The sequence below is a fragment of the Mobula hypostoma genome, chromosome 27 (genome assembly GCF_963921235.1).
Source record: "Mobula hypostoma chromosome 27, sMobHyp1.1, whole genome shotgun sequence".
Lineage (NCBI taxonomy): Eukaryota > Metazoa > Chordata > Chondrichthyes > Myliobatiformes > Myliobatidae > Mobula > Mobula hypostoma.
The window spans coordinates 13679066-13696355 of NC_086123.1; the positions used below are offsets into that span (position 1 = coordinate 13679066).

At 44.5% G+C, this 17290-nt stretch overlaps 1 protein-coding gene across 2 annotated transcripts in view; it reads right to left on the bottom strand.

Moving 5' to 3' along the window:
* Positions 1-17290, bottom strand: part of sdsl (serine dehydratase-like) — a 45023-nt gene that overhangs the window by 23866 nt on the left and 3867 nt on the right. The window contains exons 1-4 of one of the 2 annotated variants that reach the window (XM_063034284.1): positions 10248-10369; positions 5690-5851; positions 5543-5582; positions 1270-1409 (exon numbers count right to left, since the gene is read on the bottom strand). In XM_063034284.1, the coding sequence (XP_062890354.1) occupies positions 1270-1409; positions 5543-5582; positions 5690-5851; positions 10248-10271 (366 nt within the window). In that variant the 5' untranslated portion in view covers positions 10272-10369. Of the gene's footprint in view, positions 1-1269; positions 1410-5542; positions 5583-5689; positions 5852-10247; positions 10370-17290 lie in introns of those variants that run through there. The other variant, XM_063034285.1, reaches the window with a different exon arrangement.

The window sequence follows — 17290 nt, forward strand, 5'->3', positions numbered from 1 at the left end:
GATATCTTTATCTCCTCAACAAGTTTGTTCCCATTTATTAGAGTCGATCTTGCTGAAGTTTTCAGAGATTGGTTTGATGTGCTCAAACCAATATGACAGTATGGACGCACTTGCAAGGATTCTTCATCCCATGTACTTGATATTTATTGCTTATTTGTTATTATTCATTTGTATTTGCAGAGTTTGTCGTCTTTTGCACATTGGTTGTTTGTCTGTCCTGTTCGGTGGGGTCTTACATTGATTCTGTTGTGTTTCTTGGATTTACTGTGTATACCTGCAAGAAAATGAATCTCAGGGTTGTATATGGTGACATATTTTCACTTTGATAATAAATTTACCTTGATAGGGTTAATGCATGCATCTTACTTATCCAACAAACTGAATGGTTCTGAATTTTCTGCTTTCACGATATATGTAACATCCCTTCAGAAACACAAGATCCCCTCGGTCATCAGTCCTGATGGAGTCTCGGCTCTAAAAGTCACTGCTTAGTTCTCTCCATAGACGCTGGGTTTCTCTAGCATTTTGTGTGTGTTGCTCTATAACTCCCCTTCAACCATTCTGATTCCAGTTATGTTAAAACAGAAAGATTGAGAGTGAAGTAAATTACTTTCCCAATTTTCATTAATAATTTAGGATGCCCCACAAACTTTGTTGAAGGTGGGAAGGCAGAAGCACGGGAAGCCGCCACCCAGTCTCGGCAGATCGGGGTCAGGTCAGGGTCCAGTGGCACGGAGTGCAAGATGACTGGAGATCTCTCAATGTTGCAACCTTCTCCTGCCTTCACTGTCCTCATCTTCTAACCAGCTCCATCGTTGAGGTCCTGGTTAGATCGCTCTTTGTCTGCAGCATCTCCCTTGTCCTTACCACCATGGACGACCCCACCAGCTGTCAAACTCCACACAGCATTGCCCTCGAGATCTCAGGAGCTGACAAGCCTCTCCACCACGACCCTTGGAGAAGAGGATTGGCCCCTAGTTCAGAAGAAAGATGCACTGAAGCCAATGAAACCTTGAGGATGCATTTTCCAATCTTTGTAAATGCATCAGGGAATGACGGGCAGTAGGCACAGGATTTTGAAACTTGCATTTCAAATCTGTAATGTCAACTAAAATAAATGATTTTCCCAATTTTTCATTAATAATTTTGGATACCCCATTTACACCCTATAATTTAGGACACCCCACTAACTTTACATCCCACACTGCCACATCAGTCAAATTCCAGATAACTGGCAATCTCTCATAAAACACTGTAACACGGACCTACCTTACCAACCACATCTACAAGTGCTCCATATTCCTCCAGCCTGCGAATGGTAAATTCTGGTGTGCTACCGGGCACCAGAATGGTGACAGGAATCTGCAGCTTCTGACCAGCAAAGGCAGCAGCCAGGCCAGCGTTCCCTCCTGCAGAATTAAGACACCCCACAGCCGTTAGAACAATGCTGACCACTCATCACTTTCACCTAGAGACTGCACATCGCGTTCTTGCAGGACATTCAGCAGAGCCTTCCCTAGTAAGTTTGTTCTCAATGGGGTCAGTGATCATCTGAAAAAAGACTGATTGCTTATCAATCTAGTGTGGGGCAAAGTCAAACTAGTGCACCTCACCCCCTCACTGCCCCCCGAAACAGTCACGCAGCTTGTTATTAATAGGAACGTTGCAACAGCTCCCCCCCTTGGAAGGGATGAGCAGCAACACCATCAATTACTTCAAAGCCCCATTGCGGGTCACCACTCTGTCACCGAGACTGCAATCTCTCCCAGCTATGTTGTGGCAACTCAGGCCCACAAGGTTCAAATTAGTTACCTTCTGAAGGTGGGTAGTGGGTTGCTAAGGACTGGCCATGTGCAAATCTGGCACTGCTAGCATTGGCATCTACAAAACAAGTAACTAACATTGTCCACTGGACCCTAAACCAGCAAGATTCAGCACCCAGACACCTCTTTATGAAATCAGCCAGTTCCTCCTTAGCTGTGGGCTCTGAACCTGTTCCTGTTTTCTCCTCATTGACAGGTAAAAGTCAAAGTAAATTTATTATCAAAGTACTTTATGTCACCATAGACAACCCTGACATTCACTCTCTCCCTTAATGCTGTCAGACGATGGTGACAGAGTTTTGGGTCTTGGGCAAGGTTCAAGCGACGTGGTTGTGGACTGGTCTCTGTAGTTCACGTTATGATGTGTTTCTGGTTGGTCCTTTTTTTTTGGTTGATTTTGAATCAGGGCAGCCTGCAGATAACGAACACTGAGCTGAACTGAACGTGCCTGAACTCTTGTGTTTTATATTCTGTGTTTTTCACTCGTTTGTTTTCTTTGTTGCCGTTTGCTCGTTTTTTTTTGCACGTGGGGGGGCTGGTTTTGATTTTTTTTTTACGGGTATCATAGTTTTCTCTGTTTTGTGGCTGATTATGGGGAAAATCAGGGTTGTAAACTGCATACATACTTTGATAATAAATGTACTTTGAACCTTTGAATTTTCTTGCAGGCATTTATAGGAAAATAAAGAAATAGAATAACATTTATGAAAAACGGTACATAAACAAAGACTGCCAATCATGCACTGAGCAAAAGAAATCAAATTGTACAAAATTAATACTGAGAACACAAGCTGTAGAGTCTTTGAAAGTGAGTCTACAGGTCGTAGAGTCAGTTCGGAGTTGAGGTGAGTGAAGGTATCCACGTCGGTTCAGGGACTTGATGCTTGTAGGATAATAATTGCTCCTGAACCTGGTGGTGTGGTACCTCCTGCCCAATGGTTGTAAGAAGAGAGCATGGCCTGGATGGTAGAGGTTCTTGATGAAAGATGCTGCTTTCATTGTAGATGTGCTCAATGGTAGGGACAGCATTGCCTGTGATAGACTGGGCAGTGTCCACCACTCACCGTAGACTTTATAGAAATTAGTAATCTAATACTCATTTAAACTATTAAGTATTATTCTACTCTGTAAAATGTCATATACTCAGGCATCTGAAAGAGCTGTAGTGTATCACATCAAATTCCTGGAACCATTCCCACTTTAAGGCGAACTGTGCTGCCAGTGCATTTACAAATAATGGCATTGGATTCACAAGGAGCCACAAGGACTGAAATTAGAAACAGCCCGAAACGTGGGTGATACCCTTTCCACAGGTGCTCCCTGGCCTGCTGAGTCACTCCACCATCTTGTGTGTGTTGCTGGGATTATACAGGCAGCCACAAAGGACAACAGACCAACCCGAGACATTTTTGAAGGGTCGTCCAGCTGAGCAGGAAGATCATTATTTGCTGGTGGCAAAGGTAAAACAAACAAAGCAGAAGAATAGAAGAATAGACGAGAAGTGAGTCATATCCTCTCTCAAGCCTGTCCTACCATTGAATATCATGAGTGAACTCAACACCAGCTTCACCACACTCAAATCCTTAACTGACCAAATCCCACTGATCTCCATATTGAACATCAACAGTCCGCTTGGGCGGAGAGTTACAGATGTTCATAGAACCTTGTGTGAAGAAATTCCTCCTCATATTAATCCTGAAGGCTGAATTCCTTCAGTTTCTTTCCAATCAGAGAGAAGTAGCCCCAAAGTATCGAATTCATCACAATACCTCCAGAAGGGAAGTGAAAGAAGTCACTTAGGCTTTTATTTCCTGTAGGAAAGTACATGGCCATTAGAAACTACAGGGATAGGATTCTGCTATAATGAACCATACAATATATAACTAAAAATTAATTATTAGCACCATTTCAGAACGTCATTGTCAATTGGACTTTGAATTTAATTCTGATGTCCTACGCACTCTTATTTACAGTGTGAAGATGGCTGATGTGGATTCCAGGTCCTGTCTGCTTTGGGCACCTGATTAAACATTAGTCGTGTTGCAACACATCATGGAAAATACCTTTACCTTGCACTCTTTTATCCTCTCAGACTGAATCCAAGTTTCCCTGTAACTTTTGCCATCTCCAATGAGACCCCACCACCAAGCAGATCTTTTCCTCCCCCCACCAACTTTCTTTCTGCAGGGATCACTCCCTACGCAACTCCCTTGTCCATTCGTCCCTCCCCACTGATCTCCCTCCTGGTACTTATCCTACCGAGTGGAACAAGTCCCACACCTGCCCCTACACCTCTTCCCTCACTACCATTCAGGGCCCCAAACAGTCCTCCCAGCCGAGGTGACACTTCACCTGTGAGTCTGTTGGGGTCATCTACCGGATCCGGTGCTCCTGGTGAGGCCTCCTGTATAATTGGTGAGACCCAAAACTGATTGGGAGACCGCTTCGTCGAGCATCTATGCTGCGTCTGTCAGAAAAAGCAGGATCTCCCCAGTGTCACCAATTTCAATTCTACATCCCATTCCCATTCCAACATGTCAGTCCGTGGCCTCCTCTACTGCCGCGATGAGGCCACACTCAGGTTGGAGGAGCAACATTTTATATCCCGTCTGGCTAGCCTCCAGCCTGATGGCATGAACATTGATTTCACAAACTTCTGGTAATTGCACCCCCCACCTTCACCATTTCCCTCTCTCAAATTATCTCCTTACTTGCCCATCATCTTCCTCTGTGCTCCTCCCCTTTCTTCCATGGTCTTCTACCCTCTCCTTTCAGTTTCCCCTTCTCCAGCCCTGTATCTCTTTCACCAATCAACTTCCCAGCTCATTACTTCACCCCTCCGCCTCTTCTGGTTTCACTTGTACTACCTTGTACTTCTTCCTCCCCCCCCCACCCCCACATTCATGATCTGACTTCTTATCTTTTTGTTTTCAGTCCTCATGAAGGGTCTCAGCCCAAACCGTCCACTGTTTACTCTTTTCCAACAAACGCTGCCTGGCCTGCTGAGTTCCTCCAACATTTTGTGGGTGTTGCTTGGATTTCCAGCGTCGGCAGATTTTCTCGTGTGAATCCAAATTAAGATGTTTACACAGCCGAGTAAAATGATCACCGCCATTCAGTTCAAATTCCACAAATCAGCAACGTCTACACAACTCATTTTAAGCAAGTTCGTAAATCACACTGAATCAAATTTAGATTTTAAAAACTCATTTTTATTTACTGAGATACAGCGTGGAATAGGTCCTTTGGCCCATCAAGTCTTAAAGTTAGTGGAGTGCAGGGATATGGGGAGAAGGCAGGAACAGGGTACTGATTGTGGATGATCAGCCATGATCACAGTGAATGGTGGTGCTGGCTCGAAGGGCTGAATGGCCTACTCTTGCACCTATTGTCTATTGTCTAAGTCACCCCGCCTCCAGCAACCCTCGATTTAACCGTACTCATAGGACAAGTTAACCCTAATCATGGGACAATTTACAATGACCAATTAATCTACTAACCGGTCCGGCGCACCCAGACGAAACGCACGCACTCATGGGGTGAACGTACACACTCCTTACAGACAGAGACGGGAATTGAACCCGGAGTCTCCAGTAGTGTAAAGCGTTGTGCTAACCACTACACCACTACGCTGCCCCATTTAGTTTTGATTATCTCAATAGGCATCGGTACAATTACTGTACAAGGAATTAAACACTCACCATTAACTTAGTACTTACCGGAAGAACATACAAAATGTTTGCAGCTTTCCTCTGCTGCCTGAAAAAGGGAAGTACAGTTTTATTTACAACCCAGGCATGAATATAAATTCAAAATGCCTTTTCACATGAAACAGAATTAAGGCTGCCTACTAAGGTCCTGCTTACCTTTTGACACAAATGTCCGACACCTCTTATCTTAAAGGATCCTGTTGGCTGCACATTCTCAAGTTTAATGTAGACTGTGGTCCCCGCTGCCTTTGAGAGTGCCAGGCTTTTATGCAGTGGTGTGCAGATGTGGAAGCATTTTCGGTCCGTCGATGCCATTACCTTCCAAGAGAACATTAAAGTCAATGAATTAACAACCTTTTCTAAAGCCAGAACTATAAGTCGTTGTCTTTTTAAATTCTTTCAATTCTAATCTTCGTCCTGTGCTTTTACACAACTCATTCCAGCTGTAAGGGCAAGAGAAAGGCTTATGCATCCCCTCCTGATGAAATGAGACTGAGGACAGCCTTGGCGATGCATGGCTTTCTCCACACTCTCTGCACTAGTAGAATAACAAATTCCCCATTTCGTTTCTAAGTTCCACGAAGCAATTCGGAGCACATAAATGAGCAAAAAGACAGCAGCGTACTAACTGCTGCAGGCATTTCAGAGAAGGCAACACTAAAGGGAAGACAAGTGATTAAAGACCAAAATCTGGTTTAAAACAAAGTTCCCTTCATTCCTGCTTTAGACTGCTCCACAGTGCTTCCCTTGACCTTGTGTGAATGCTTAAATTCATGGTAAATACAGATATAGGATATGCAGAAGTGAATCATATGTATTTATCGAACATTTAATCATAAGACACAGGAGCAGAATTAGGCTATTTGGCTCAAAAAAATCTGCTCCACCATTCTATCATGGCTGATTTATTATCCCCCTCAACCCCATTCTCCTGCCTTCTCCCCATAAACTTTGACACCCGTCCTAATCAAAAACCATCAACCTCTGCTTTAAATATATCCAGTGACTTGGCTCCCACAGCATCACATTCAGCAGAATTATGTATACCAGGAATATTACTATAACAAAGAATATGCAAACCTTTAAGCCTATCTCTGGAGAATACAACAAGCACAGTGCCAAAAAATTACATCTCTTTATTTAATCTGCACCACCTCTTGGGACCAAAAAGAAAGATATAGAGCAAATATAATCTCCTGCCTCAAAGACCAGATCATTTGTCTACGGCAGCAATCATTAACAGCAGAATATTGTCCAGGGCAACAAAGCTCAAAGTAAATTTTATTATCAAAGTACATTTGCGTCACCATAAATATCCGTGAGACTCATTTTCCTGTGGGCATACTTAATAAATCTATAGAATAATAACCATAACAGAATCAACGAGGTCATTCAACCAGAGTGAGGAAGACAACAATCAGTGCAAATGCAGAAAGAACAATAATAATAAATAAATAAGCAATAAGTATCAAGAACATGAGATGAAGAGTCCTTGAAAGTGATCTGTTGGTTGTGGGAAGTTTTCTATCATGGAGCAAGTAAAGTTGAGTGAAGTTATCCCCTTTGGTTCAAGAGCCTGATGGTTGAGGGGTAGTAACTATTCCTGAACCTGGTGGTGTGAGTCCTGAGGCTCTTGTACCTTCTTGCTGTTGGCAGCAGCCAGAATAGAGCATAGTCCTATGATATTGTCTTTTTAATTCCTTCTCACAATATCAAAACAAAGCAATAACACACTCCCTAAACACAGCACAGAGAGTCATCCAATTAAGCACTTTGATGTAGCTACTATCTGCCAATGTTGAAATAGCAGCATTGGCAACATGCTGAGATTTCACACAAAGCTGTGTGAAAGTGAGCATATTATTTGTTTTTGATGATGACTGATGAAATGCTGTTCGCCAGAGACTGGGGAAAGCTCTCCTACCCTTCTTGCCAAGAGTGACAATGAATGCTGCTTTTTTTTCCCCGCATTCACCAGAGCAGCAGAGAGAATCTAAAGTTGAATAAATCATCAGGATGACGCTTTCAACAATGTGGATCTCCCTCGGTAATGCCGAGGTTTTGAGTCAACCCATGACATTATCGCTCGGGATAAAAATGGGCAGTGCTGGTACGGTGCTCGTCTACTGTGGGGAAACATGGCTTTGCACACTTACTGTAGTTAGCAAGAAGTTAGAGCAAACAATTCTACGGAAGTTTTCAAAAATACAAAGATGCACATTGTCGGCTATATGCTTTGCATTCGGAATAACAGTGTCGATTCCTACTCTCTTACCCAGGTGAGGGAGACCTTGTAGTTGGTGTAAGATTTTGGTTAAAAATCCCCTTTGACTAGAGTACCACTTGCAAGCAGCAGTTTGCAGGTTACTAGGGCCTGCGCCTTTAAACCCTTTGATTACTGCTTACAGTGAGTGATATTAGACAGGCTCCATCTCTCAGCTTTAAACTTGGACAATAATGAGTAAAACTCAACACTGCTACAACAATTCTGCAAATTTTCCTACGGTAACTTTACACTGTTGCGTCATGTTGGACTTTGTGGAGGTAAAGAGAGATCTTAGTTGTTCCGTAATCAGATTCCCCTTCAAGATTCAAAGTGCATTTATTATCAAGGAATGTATAAATTATACAACCTTGAAATTAGTTTGCTTACAGGCAGCCGCAAGGCAAGAAACCCGAAAGAACCCAATTAAAAAAAAATATAAAGACCAACCCCCAATACTTTGCGACCAGAGAAAGAGGAGGGAAAAAAAACGCAAATCATGCAAACAACAGAAGCGAGCAATAACAACAGCATTCCGAAACAAACCGAGTCCTTAAATCCAATTCCTGGAGTAGGCCCAAAGCCTTAGTATTCAGTTCATCATGTTAGCGGGGCAAACAGCTGCAACGTTCACAGACATGAAGCACCGTAGCCAGAGGCAGACTCACAGACTTAGTGTCACAGAGAGAGGAGGCCTCAGTCTATCTGAGCTGGTACTTAAATTGTCCGAGCTGCGGATCATACCTTGCGTTAGGACCCGGACTCTGCCACGGTGAATCACTCTGGGCTTAGATTTTGCTGCAGGAGAAACTGTTTTCAGCCTTTCCAAATCGGCTCGGTGCCCAGAGTGATTCAACCTCGCCCGCCTGTCGGGACCCTGCCTTTCCGCTCTCTCTGGGCCAGTGTTTAGATCATCCAAACAGTGCCTCGCATTTGGACCCGGGCCCTGCCGCGGCGAATCACTCCAGGCCTAGAACTCGCCACCTCGCGATTTGCTTTGAGCCTAAATTTCACTACTGGAGAAGCCATTCCTGAACTCTCCAAATCAGCTCAGCAATTGGAGCGAACCACCCTTGCGCCCGGGCTCGTTGGGCGGGTATTGGAACTCCTCTGCCCCGTCTTCCCCTCTCCGAATCGTCCACTCCAACCAGCATGGCTCCAACTCCAAGTGCGTCCATTTTGCAGCGCATCAGCAGGGCACAGCTCTCAAGTTCGCTTTGCCTTCGCTTGCCTCTTCATTGTTTGTGGTGATAGTTTACCACAATTTACTTCAAAAAAATGTGTTATTAGTAATGTTTTTATTCAAATTTCTTTGCTCTCGAACCACCAGTAAGCTGTCGCATGGCTCCGGTAGCGCCATCGCAAACCAGGTAACGAGTGCACAATCAAAGGCTGGGCGGGGGTAAAGGTAAAACATTGGCCAAGATAGTCATGCCAATAAAACCCCGTTTCGACACCTCTAGCGATCTACAGCGTCAGGTATCTGCTCCGCACCGTGAGGCGGAAGTGGGCAACCTGACTTGGCGCTCAGTCCGCGTCAGGAACTCAGGGAGCTATGGAGGCGCCTCAGCGCTGCACTGTTCCTAGACACCGGAGTACGGTCGGCTCCCAAACCCCACAGTCTCGAATTCCATCAAGTCTTTAACATCAAACAGCAGGCTGACGTGCATTTATTCTCCAGGTGGAGAACTTGCCTCGAGGAGCCACAGCGAGAGTGAAACGCTTACCTGTGCCTTGGAAATGTCTCCAGTGGAAGATCACTGTTCGACCCTTGGAATCGAGTGGGATGACCCTGAGCCTGTTTAAATTCTTGCTATTGGCCCGGGCTAAGTCTAATTTGGTGAGAGGCTTGGGTTAAAGTCTCACTGATTCCTGGGCCGGGTTAGAGTCCGGCTTGGTTACCAGTCAGCATTAAAGATTTGTTCTGGCCCTTTAACGTCTCACCTCTGCATCCCAAAGGCTGTCAGGACGGGCAGTAAGTGTCAGCCTCTCCAATGTAATCACACCCATACTGTAGTGTGCTGGCCTGAACTACACACAATACTCTGAATGCCGTCTAAACAACATTTAATACAACTGTGAATACAAATGGCAGTCCTCTTCTTAAACTTAACACAGGGGTAAGTGAAGGCAAACACACCATACACCTTCCTCACACCCTGCCTATCTGCATTGCCATTTTCAGGGACTAATGCGTTTGTACCCCCAAGTCTCTCTGTTCAACAACACTCTCCAAGACCCTGTAATTCACTGTGTATGTCCTGCCCTGATTTAACTTCCCAAAACACACCCCTTTGCACTTGCCCGAGTTGAATTCTAGTCCTGATGAAGGGTCTTAACCCAAACCCTCAACTGTTTAAAGTTCAAAGTAAGTTGTATTATCAAATTACACTATGTTACCATATAAAACCCTGAGATTCATTTTCCTGTGGGCATACTCAGAAAACTCACAGAATAGTAAGTATTCCTTTCCATAGATGCTGCCTGACTTTCTGAGTTCCTCCAGCATTTTGTGTGTGTTGCTCTGGATTTCCAGCATCTGCACAATCTCTTGTGCCATTCTCTTGCCTGCTTTCCCAGTTGACCGTGGACAACCTTCTTCACTGTCCATGATACCACCAACGTTTGCGTCATCATCAGACTTTGAATCATACCACCTGCATTCTCATCCACATTTTAAAGCTCTTCAAAGCAGATTTTCTAACACGCTCACTGGAGATCAGAGCACGACCTTCAAAACGATATTTTTGGCTTAATTAATTTCTTCAGGTCAGACATCTCCCCGATTGTTCTCTGGATCCTTGAAACAGCATCTGCCATTTCTCTGCATTATTTCCAGCAACTGTGGCCAATTTGACTAAAATTCCTCTCTCCTGCTCCCTGTAGGAGACGCTTCTACCACCTGATCATCAATCCTATAATTTCTCAACCTCGGAGCGTCCAGTCCCTGGCAGCAGTATTTGCAATATCAAAACGCTCCACGCCACTGCTGGGATTTAGATGACATATTAGCACGGCTGACAGCTGCTGGCCCTCATTACTGGAGGTGCTGCTCCATCAGTCAGCCTGCTGTTTGACCATTACAATACCCAAAAACCAGCAATCTGCCAGGCTAATGGGCTCTCATGGCAAGTCTCAAATTCCTTAAGCAATGCTCAGTTAACCCTTAAACAGTGGCCCGAATGCAAACACTTGGCTTATTGTTGGAAGTTATAGTAATCATTAAATTTGCAAAGGAAAGCCTAAAGCTGGCATCCTTCCACTTTTAAAACCATCTGCTATAAATGATGAGCTTGGCAAAGAAGCAAATGCACTCCATGAAAAAACTATCATTGCCAACTTCAGTGGATTGCCTGGTTATCATAGTCTTTCTAATTCAAACTCTGAATAAATCAGATGTAAATCTAGGCTCTTCTTCATTTTCATTTACATCATCTCTGATTCATAGCACACAGTGTTAAGATAATGTCAGACTGCAGTAAATTTATAGCACATTCCAAGGGACTGTAATGTAGAAGAACATCGGCTCCATGAGCTTTCAGTCTCAGAGATTTATATAAAACTGCCGATATAAGTGGACATTATCTTGGGAGAAACACGAGCTTCAGCCTCAGACTGTTAACCCCTGACACACATTCTGCCTGTCCCACTACATGCACAGGACAGTATAATTAACTTTCATGCTTCCATCTCTAATGGGTTGAAGATTTCTTCCCTGTACTTGCAGAAGTGATGCTGTATCTTGCTTCCAAGCTGCCGACAGTAATGTAATAACGGTTGAATTCTTAGATAATGACATACGTCTCTTGAACCAAAGGGGATAACTTCACTCGCCCCATCATTGAAATACTCACATAACCAATGGACTCACTTTCAAGGACTCTACATCTCATGTTCTCAATATTTACTGCTTATTTATTTATTATTATTATTAATTCTTTTGTTTTGCACTTGCACAGTTTGTTGCTTTCCGCACTCTGGTTGAACGTCCAAGTTGGGTGGTCTTTCACTGATTCTGTTATAGTTACTATTCTATAGATTTATTGAGTATGAGCGCAAGAGAATGAATCTCAGGGTTGTACATGGTGACAAATATGTACTTTGATAATAAATTTACTTTGAACTTCGAAGGCTAATGCATAGGTACAGAAAAAGCTGCAGGGAGTTTTAAACTCAGCCAGCCCCATCCTGAGCACTAGTCTCCCCGCCGCCAAGGACATCTTCGAAAGGCGATGTTTCAAGGCAGCGACATCCATTGTTAAGGACCCTCACCATCCAGGATGTGCCCACTTCTCATGACTACCATCAGGGAAGAGGTACAAGAGCCTGAAGACACATACTCAGAAGTTCAAGAACAGCTCCTTCCCCTCGCCCATCAGATTTCTGAATGGACCATGAACCCATGAATGTAACCTCACTTTCTGCTCTCTTTTTGCACTATTTTTAGTTTGTTTATATTTCTTATTGTAACTTATAGTAATTTTTATGTACTGCTGCCGCAAACAACAAATTTCACGACATATGTTAGTGATAAACCTGATTCTGATTCTGACTGGATTGGATTAAAGGCACTTCCTGTTTTCTATCGCAAACAACAGGAATCCTGCAGATGCTGGAAATTCAAGCAACACACACCAAAGTTGGTGGTGAACGCAGCAGGCCAGGCAGCATCTCTCGGAAGAGGTACAGTCGACGTTTCGGGCCGAGACCCTTCATCAGGACTAACTGAAGGAAGAGCTAGTAAGAGATTTGAAAATGGGAGGGGGAGAGGGAGATCCAAACTGATAGGAGAAGACAGGAGGGGAAGGGATGGAGCCAAGAGCTGGACAGGTGATTGGCAAAAGGGATACGAGAGGATCATGGGACAGGAGGTCCGGGAAGAAAGACGGGGGGGGGGAGGGGTGGGGGACCCAGAGGATGGGCAAGGGGTATAGTCAGAGGGACAGAGGGAGAAAAAGGAGAGTGAGTGAGAGAATGTGTGTATAAAAATAAATAACGGATGGGGTACGAGGGGGAGGTGGGGCATTAGCAGAAGTTAGAGAAGTCGATGTTCATGCCATCAGGTTGGAGGCTACCCAGACGGAATATAATGTGTCGTTCCTCCAACCTGAGTGTGGCTTCATCTTTACAGTAGAGGAGGCCATGGATAGACATGTTAGAATGGGAATGGGATGAGGAATTAAAATGTGTGGCCACTGGGAGATCCTGCTTTCTCTGGCGGACACGGCGTAGGTGTTCAGCAAAGCGGTCTCCCAGTCTGCGTCGGGTCTCACCAATATATAGAAGGCCACATCAGGAGCACCGGACACAGTATATCACCCCAGCCGACTCACAGGTGAAGTGTTTTCTATATCACTTTGCAAGGATTTTGCCAGGACTGGAATGACGGAGAGAGACTGTGTACATTGGGACTTTTTGGGACACAGGAGACTAAGGGGAGATCTTACAGAGGTGCATACAATCATGAGGGGCATAGATTGGGTCAATGCACACTGTCTTTTGCCCAGAGTACATTAGAGAACATCAGTTTAGAGTGAGAAGGGAAGACTTAATAGGGACCTGAGGAGCAATATTTTTTTCTCATCCAAAGGGTGGTCAGTAAATGGATGAGATGCTAGAGGAAGTGGTTGATGCAAGTATATTAACAGCATGTAAAAGGAACCCGGACGAGTACATGGATAGGAACAGTTTAGAGCAGGGTTTCTCAAACTTTTTTTTAAATGCCATGGACCCTTACCATTAATCGAGGAACCTGTGGACCCCAGTTTGGGATCTCCTGGCTTAGAAGGGCTTTGGCCAAACACAGGCAAATGGGACGAACATCTTTGAGAATCTCAGTTGGGCCAAAGGGCCTGTTTCTGGGCTGAATGACTATACCTACTTTAAAAGAGGCTGCAAAAGATGACATTTCTATGGCTTGCTGGAGGGAAGATGGATGGTTAATTCTAGTGCCAGCCAAGCTTGATGTAAGCATCCAGCAATGACTTTACTGCCATCCGCCCTACAATAACAGCATTCTCAGTCCCTCAGTGGCTGCACGCTCGTGTGGGTCAGAAGCTGATTCAGTTCAGAGATCTGATCTAGACAGTTAAATCAGTTCAGAACCAAGGGAGTGCTACATTATCAGAAATTAGTATAAACATGAGACATTAAGCAAACTAAGCAGAACATAAAAGTGTTCATGGCATAATTCAAAGAAGAAAAGGGAATCTCCTTGTGTCCTGGATAAAGCCAGCCTTCAAACAAATCAGTGCAGTAGATTGACTCTGGTCTGGAAATTCACCGAGGTGTGGCTCATTGGCTGCCCAATAAATCCAGAGGCATTTTGGTTCTGGGCCTGCTACTCGTCAGTGCAGAAGTGCACAAGGTCCAACACTACAATTACCACAGATTCCCTCACGCAAGCCAAGACCTTTCCTTTGTACAGTGCATGCAAAGGCAGGTCAGGAACTAGTTCTGGTCCAAGGTGGCGGGCGGTCAGAGGGATAGTCATAGTCATAGTCATACTTTATTGATCCCAGGGGAAATTGGTTTTCGTTACAGTTGCACCATAAATAATTAAATAGTAATAAAACCATAAATAGTTAAATAGTAGTATGTAAATTATGCCAGGAAATAAGTCCAGGACCAGCCTATTGGCTCAGTGTGTCTGACTCTCCAAAGGAGGAGTTGTAAAGTTTGATGGCCACAGGCAGGAATGACTTCCTTTGACACCCTGTGCTGCATCTCAGTGGAATGAGTCTCTGGCTGAATGTACTCCTGTGCCCAACCAGTACATTATGTAGTGGATGGGAGACATTGTCCAAGATGGCATGCAACTTGGACAGCATCCTCTTTTCAGACACCACCGTCAGAGAGTCCAGTTCCATCCCCACAACATCGCTGGCCTTACGGATGGGTTGAATTGTGGGACTGTTGGGAAACTGTTAGGTGCCGGAAGACACGAATAGGCTAAACTGGTCAGTTAGTGGGAGCTGCAGTCGGAAGTGAGGAGCAAGACGGGGGCATGCAATCAGTGGCTGGAGGACAATTGTACAACGGTCGTCCACATGTACCAAAATACTGCAAAGAGCTCATCTTGTAGACTGTCCATACAGAGCAATCCATTACAACAGTGCCTTGAGGTAGTACAAGGTAAAACAATAATAGAATCAAGTGTTACAGTAACAGATAGAAACTGCAGCATAGGTGTAAGGTCATAACAAGGTAGACTGTGAGGTCAAGAGCCCATCTTATCGTACTAGGGAAACATTCAATCATTTAATGATAGCAGGTTAGAAGCGGTCCTTGAGCTGATGGTCTGTGCTTCCAGGATTTACTGAGTTCTGTCCGATGGGAGAGGGGAGAAGAGAGAACGTCCAGGAGGGGTCTTAGATTATGCTGGCTGCTTTACCGAGGCAGCAAGAAGTGTAGACTGAGTCCATGGAGGGGAGGCTGGTTGCTATTATATACTGTGGTGTATCCTCAACTCTCTGAAGTTTCCTGTAGTCATGGACAGAGCCAATGCCATTCCAAGCCATGATGCATCCTGATGGGGTGTTTCTATTGTACAGGGATAAAGATTGCTGAAAGACACAGGGGAAGTGCCAAATTTCCTTACCCTCCCAAGTAAGTAGGGATGCAGGTGAACCTTATTGCCTGTAGTCTTAACATGGGTGGATCAGGCCAAGCTATTAGCGGTATCCACTCAGAGGAACTTGAAGCTGTCAAACCCCTCAATCTCAGCTCCATTGATGTGGAGTTGCTGGGCATCCGAAATAGAATCAGGGTTCATATCACTGGCATATGTCATTGAGTTTGTTATTTTGTGGCAGCAGTACATAGCAATATATAATAAAAACTAAAAATTACAGTAAGTATATATTAAAAAAAGAAAACTAAATTAAAGAAGGAGTGCAAAAAGAGAGGGGAAAATACTGAGGTAGTATTCGAGGATCTGATGGCGAAGGGGAAGAAGCTGTACCTGAAATGTTGAGTGTGTGTATTCAGGCTCCTGTACCTCTTTCTTGAAGGTAGCAATGAGAAAGGAGGGCATATCCTGGGCGATGGGAATCTTAATGATGGATGCCGCCTTTTGAAGGTGCCCTGGATGCTGGGGAGGCTACTGCCCATGTTGGAGCTGGGAAAGTTTACAACTTTCTGCAACTTTTTCTGATCCTGTGCAGCGGCCCCTCCATACCAGACGGTGATGCAGCCAGTTAGAATGCTCTCCGTGGTATGTCTGTAGAAATCTGTGAGTGCCCTTGGTGACAAACCAATTCTCAACCTCCGAATGAAATACAGCTGTTGTCGTGCCTTCTTTGTAATTGCATCAATATTTTGGACCCGGGATAGATCCTCAGAGATATTGACACCCGGGATCTTCCAAGTGCTCACCCTTTCCTCTACTGATCCCTCGAAGAGAATTGAGTGTGTGTTCCCTCAATTTCCCCCTCCTGAAGTCCACAGTCAATTCCTTAGTCTGATTGACTTTGAGTGAAAACTTGTTGGTGAAACAGCACTTAACCAGCTGATCTATCTCACTCCTGTACACCTCCTTGTCACCGTTCGAAATTCTGTCAACAACAGTTGTGTCATCAGCAGATTTGTAGATGGTGTTTGAGCTGTGCCTAGCCACACAATCATGGGTATAAAGAGAATAGAGCAGTGGACTGAGCAAACATCCAAGAGGTGTGCCGGTGTTGATTGTCAACAATGAGCTGCAAAGTTATTTCCAATCCACACAGAAAGTGATCTCCCGCCGAGGAAGTCAAGGATCCAGTTGCAGGGGGAGGTACAGAGGCCCAGGTTTTGGAGTTTGTTGATTAGGACTGAGGGTATGATTGTGTTGAATGCTGAGCTGTGGTCAATAAAGAGTAGACTGATGTAGATATTGCTGTTGTCCAGATGATCCAAGGCCGACTGGACAGCCAGTGAGACTGCATCTGCTACAGACCTATTGTGGCAATAGGCAAACTGCAGCAGGTCCAGCTCCTTGCTTAGGCAGGAGTTGATTCTAACCATGATAAACTTCTCAAAGCATTTCATCACAGTTGATGTGAGTGCCACTGGCCAATAGTCATTGAGACAGCTCACCCTGCTCTTCTTGGACACTGGCGTGATTATTGCCCTTTCGAAGCAGGAGGATACGGCGGTAGTGAGAGCTTGAAGATGCCCTTGAACAATACCGCCAGTTGTTGGCACAGGTCTTCAGAGCCCTACCAGGTACGCCCTGTGAGCGTTCACCTTCTTGAAAGATGTTCTGAGGTCGGCCTCTGAGACAGAGATCACAGGGTTTCCAGAAGCTGCAGGGATTCTCACAGCTATTGTTTTATTCTCCTTTTCAAATCCATACCGATTGCAGTCTATTGTTCATGAAGCCAAGGATCAGGTTGCAAAGGAAGGTGTTGAAGATTAGTTTGCTTGGAATTATAAAATTAAAGGCAGAGCTGTAGTCAATACACAACAGTCTAACAGAAGGGCCTTTACTGTCTAGATACTCCACAGATAAGTGT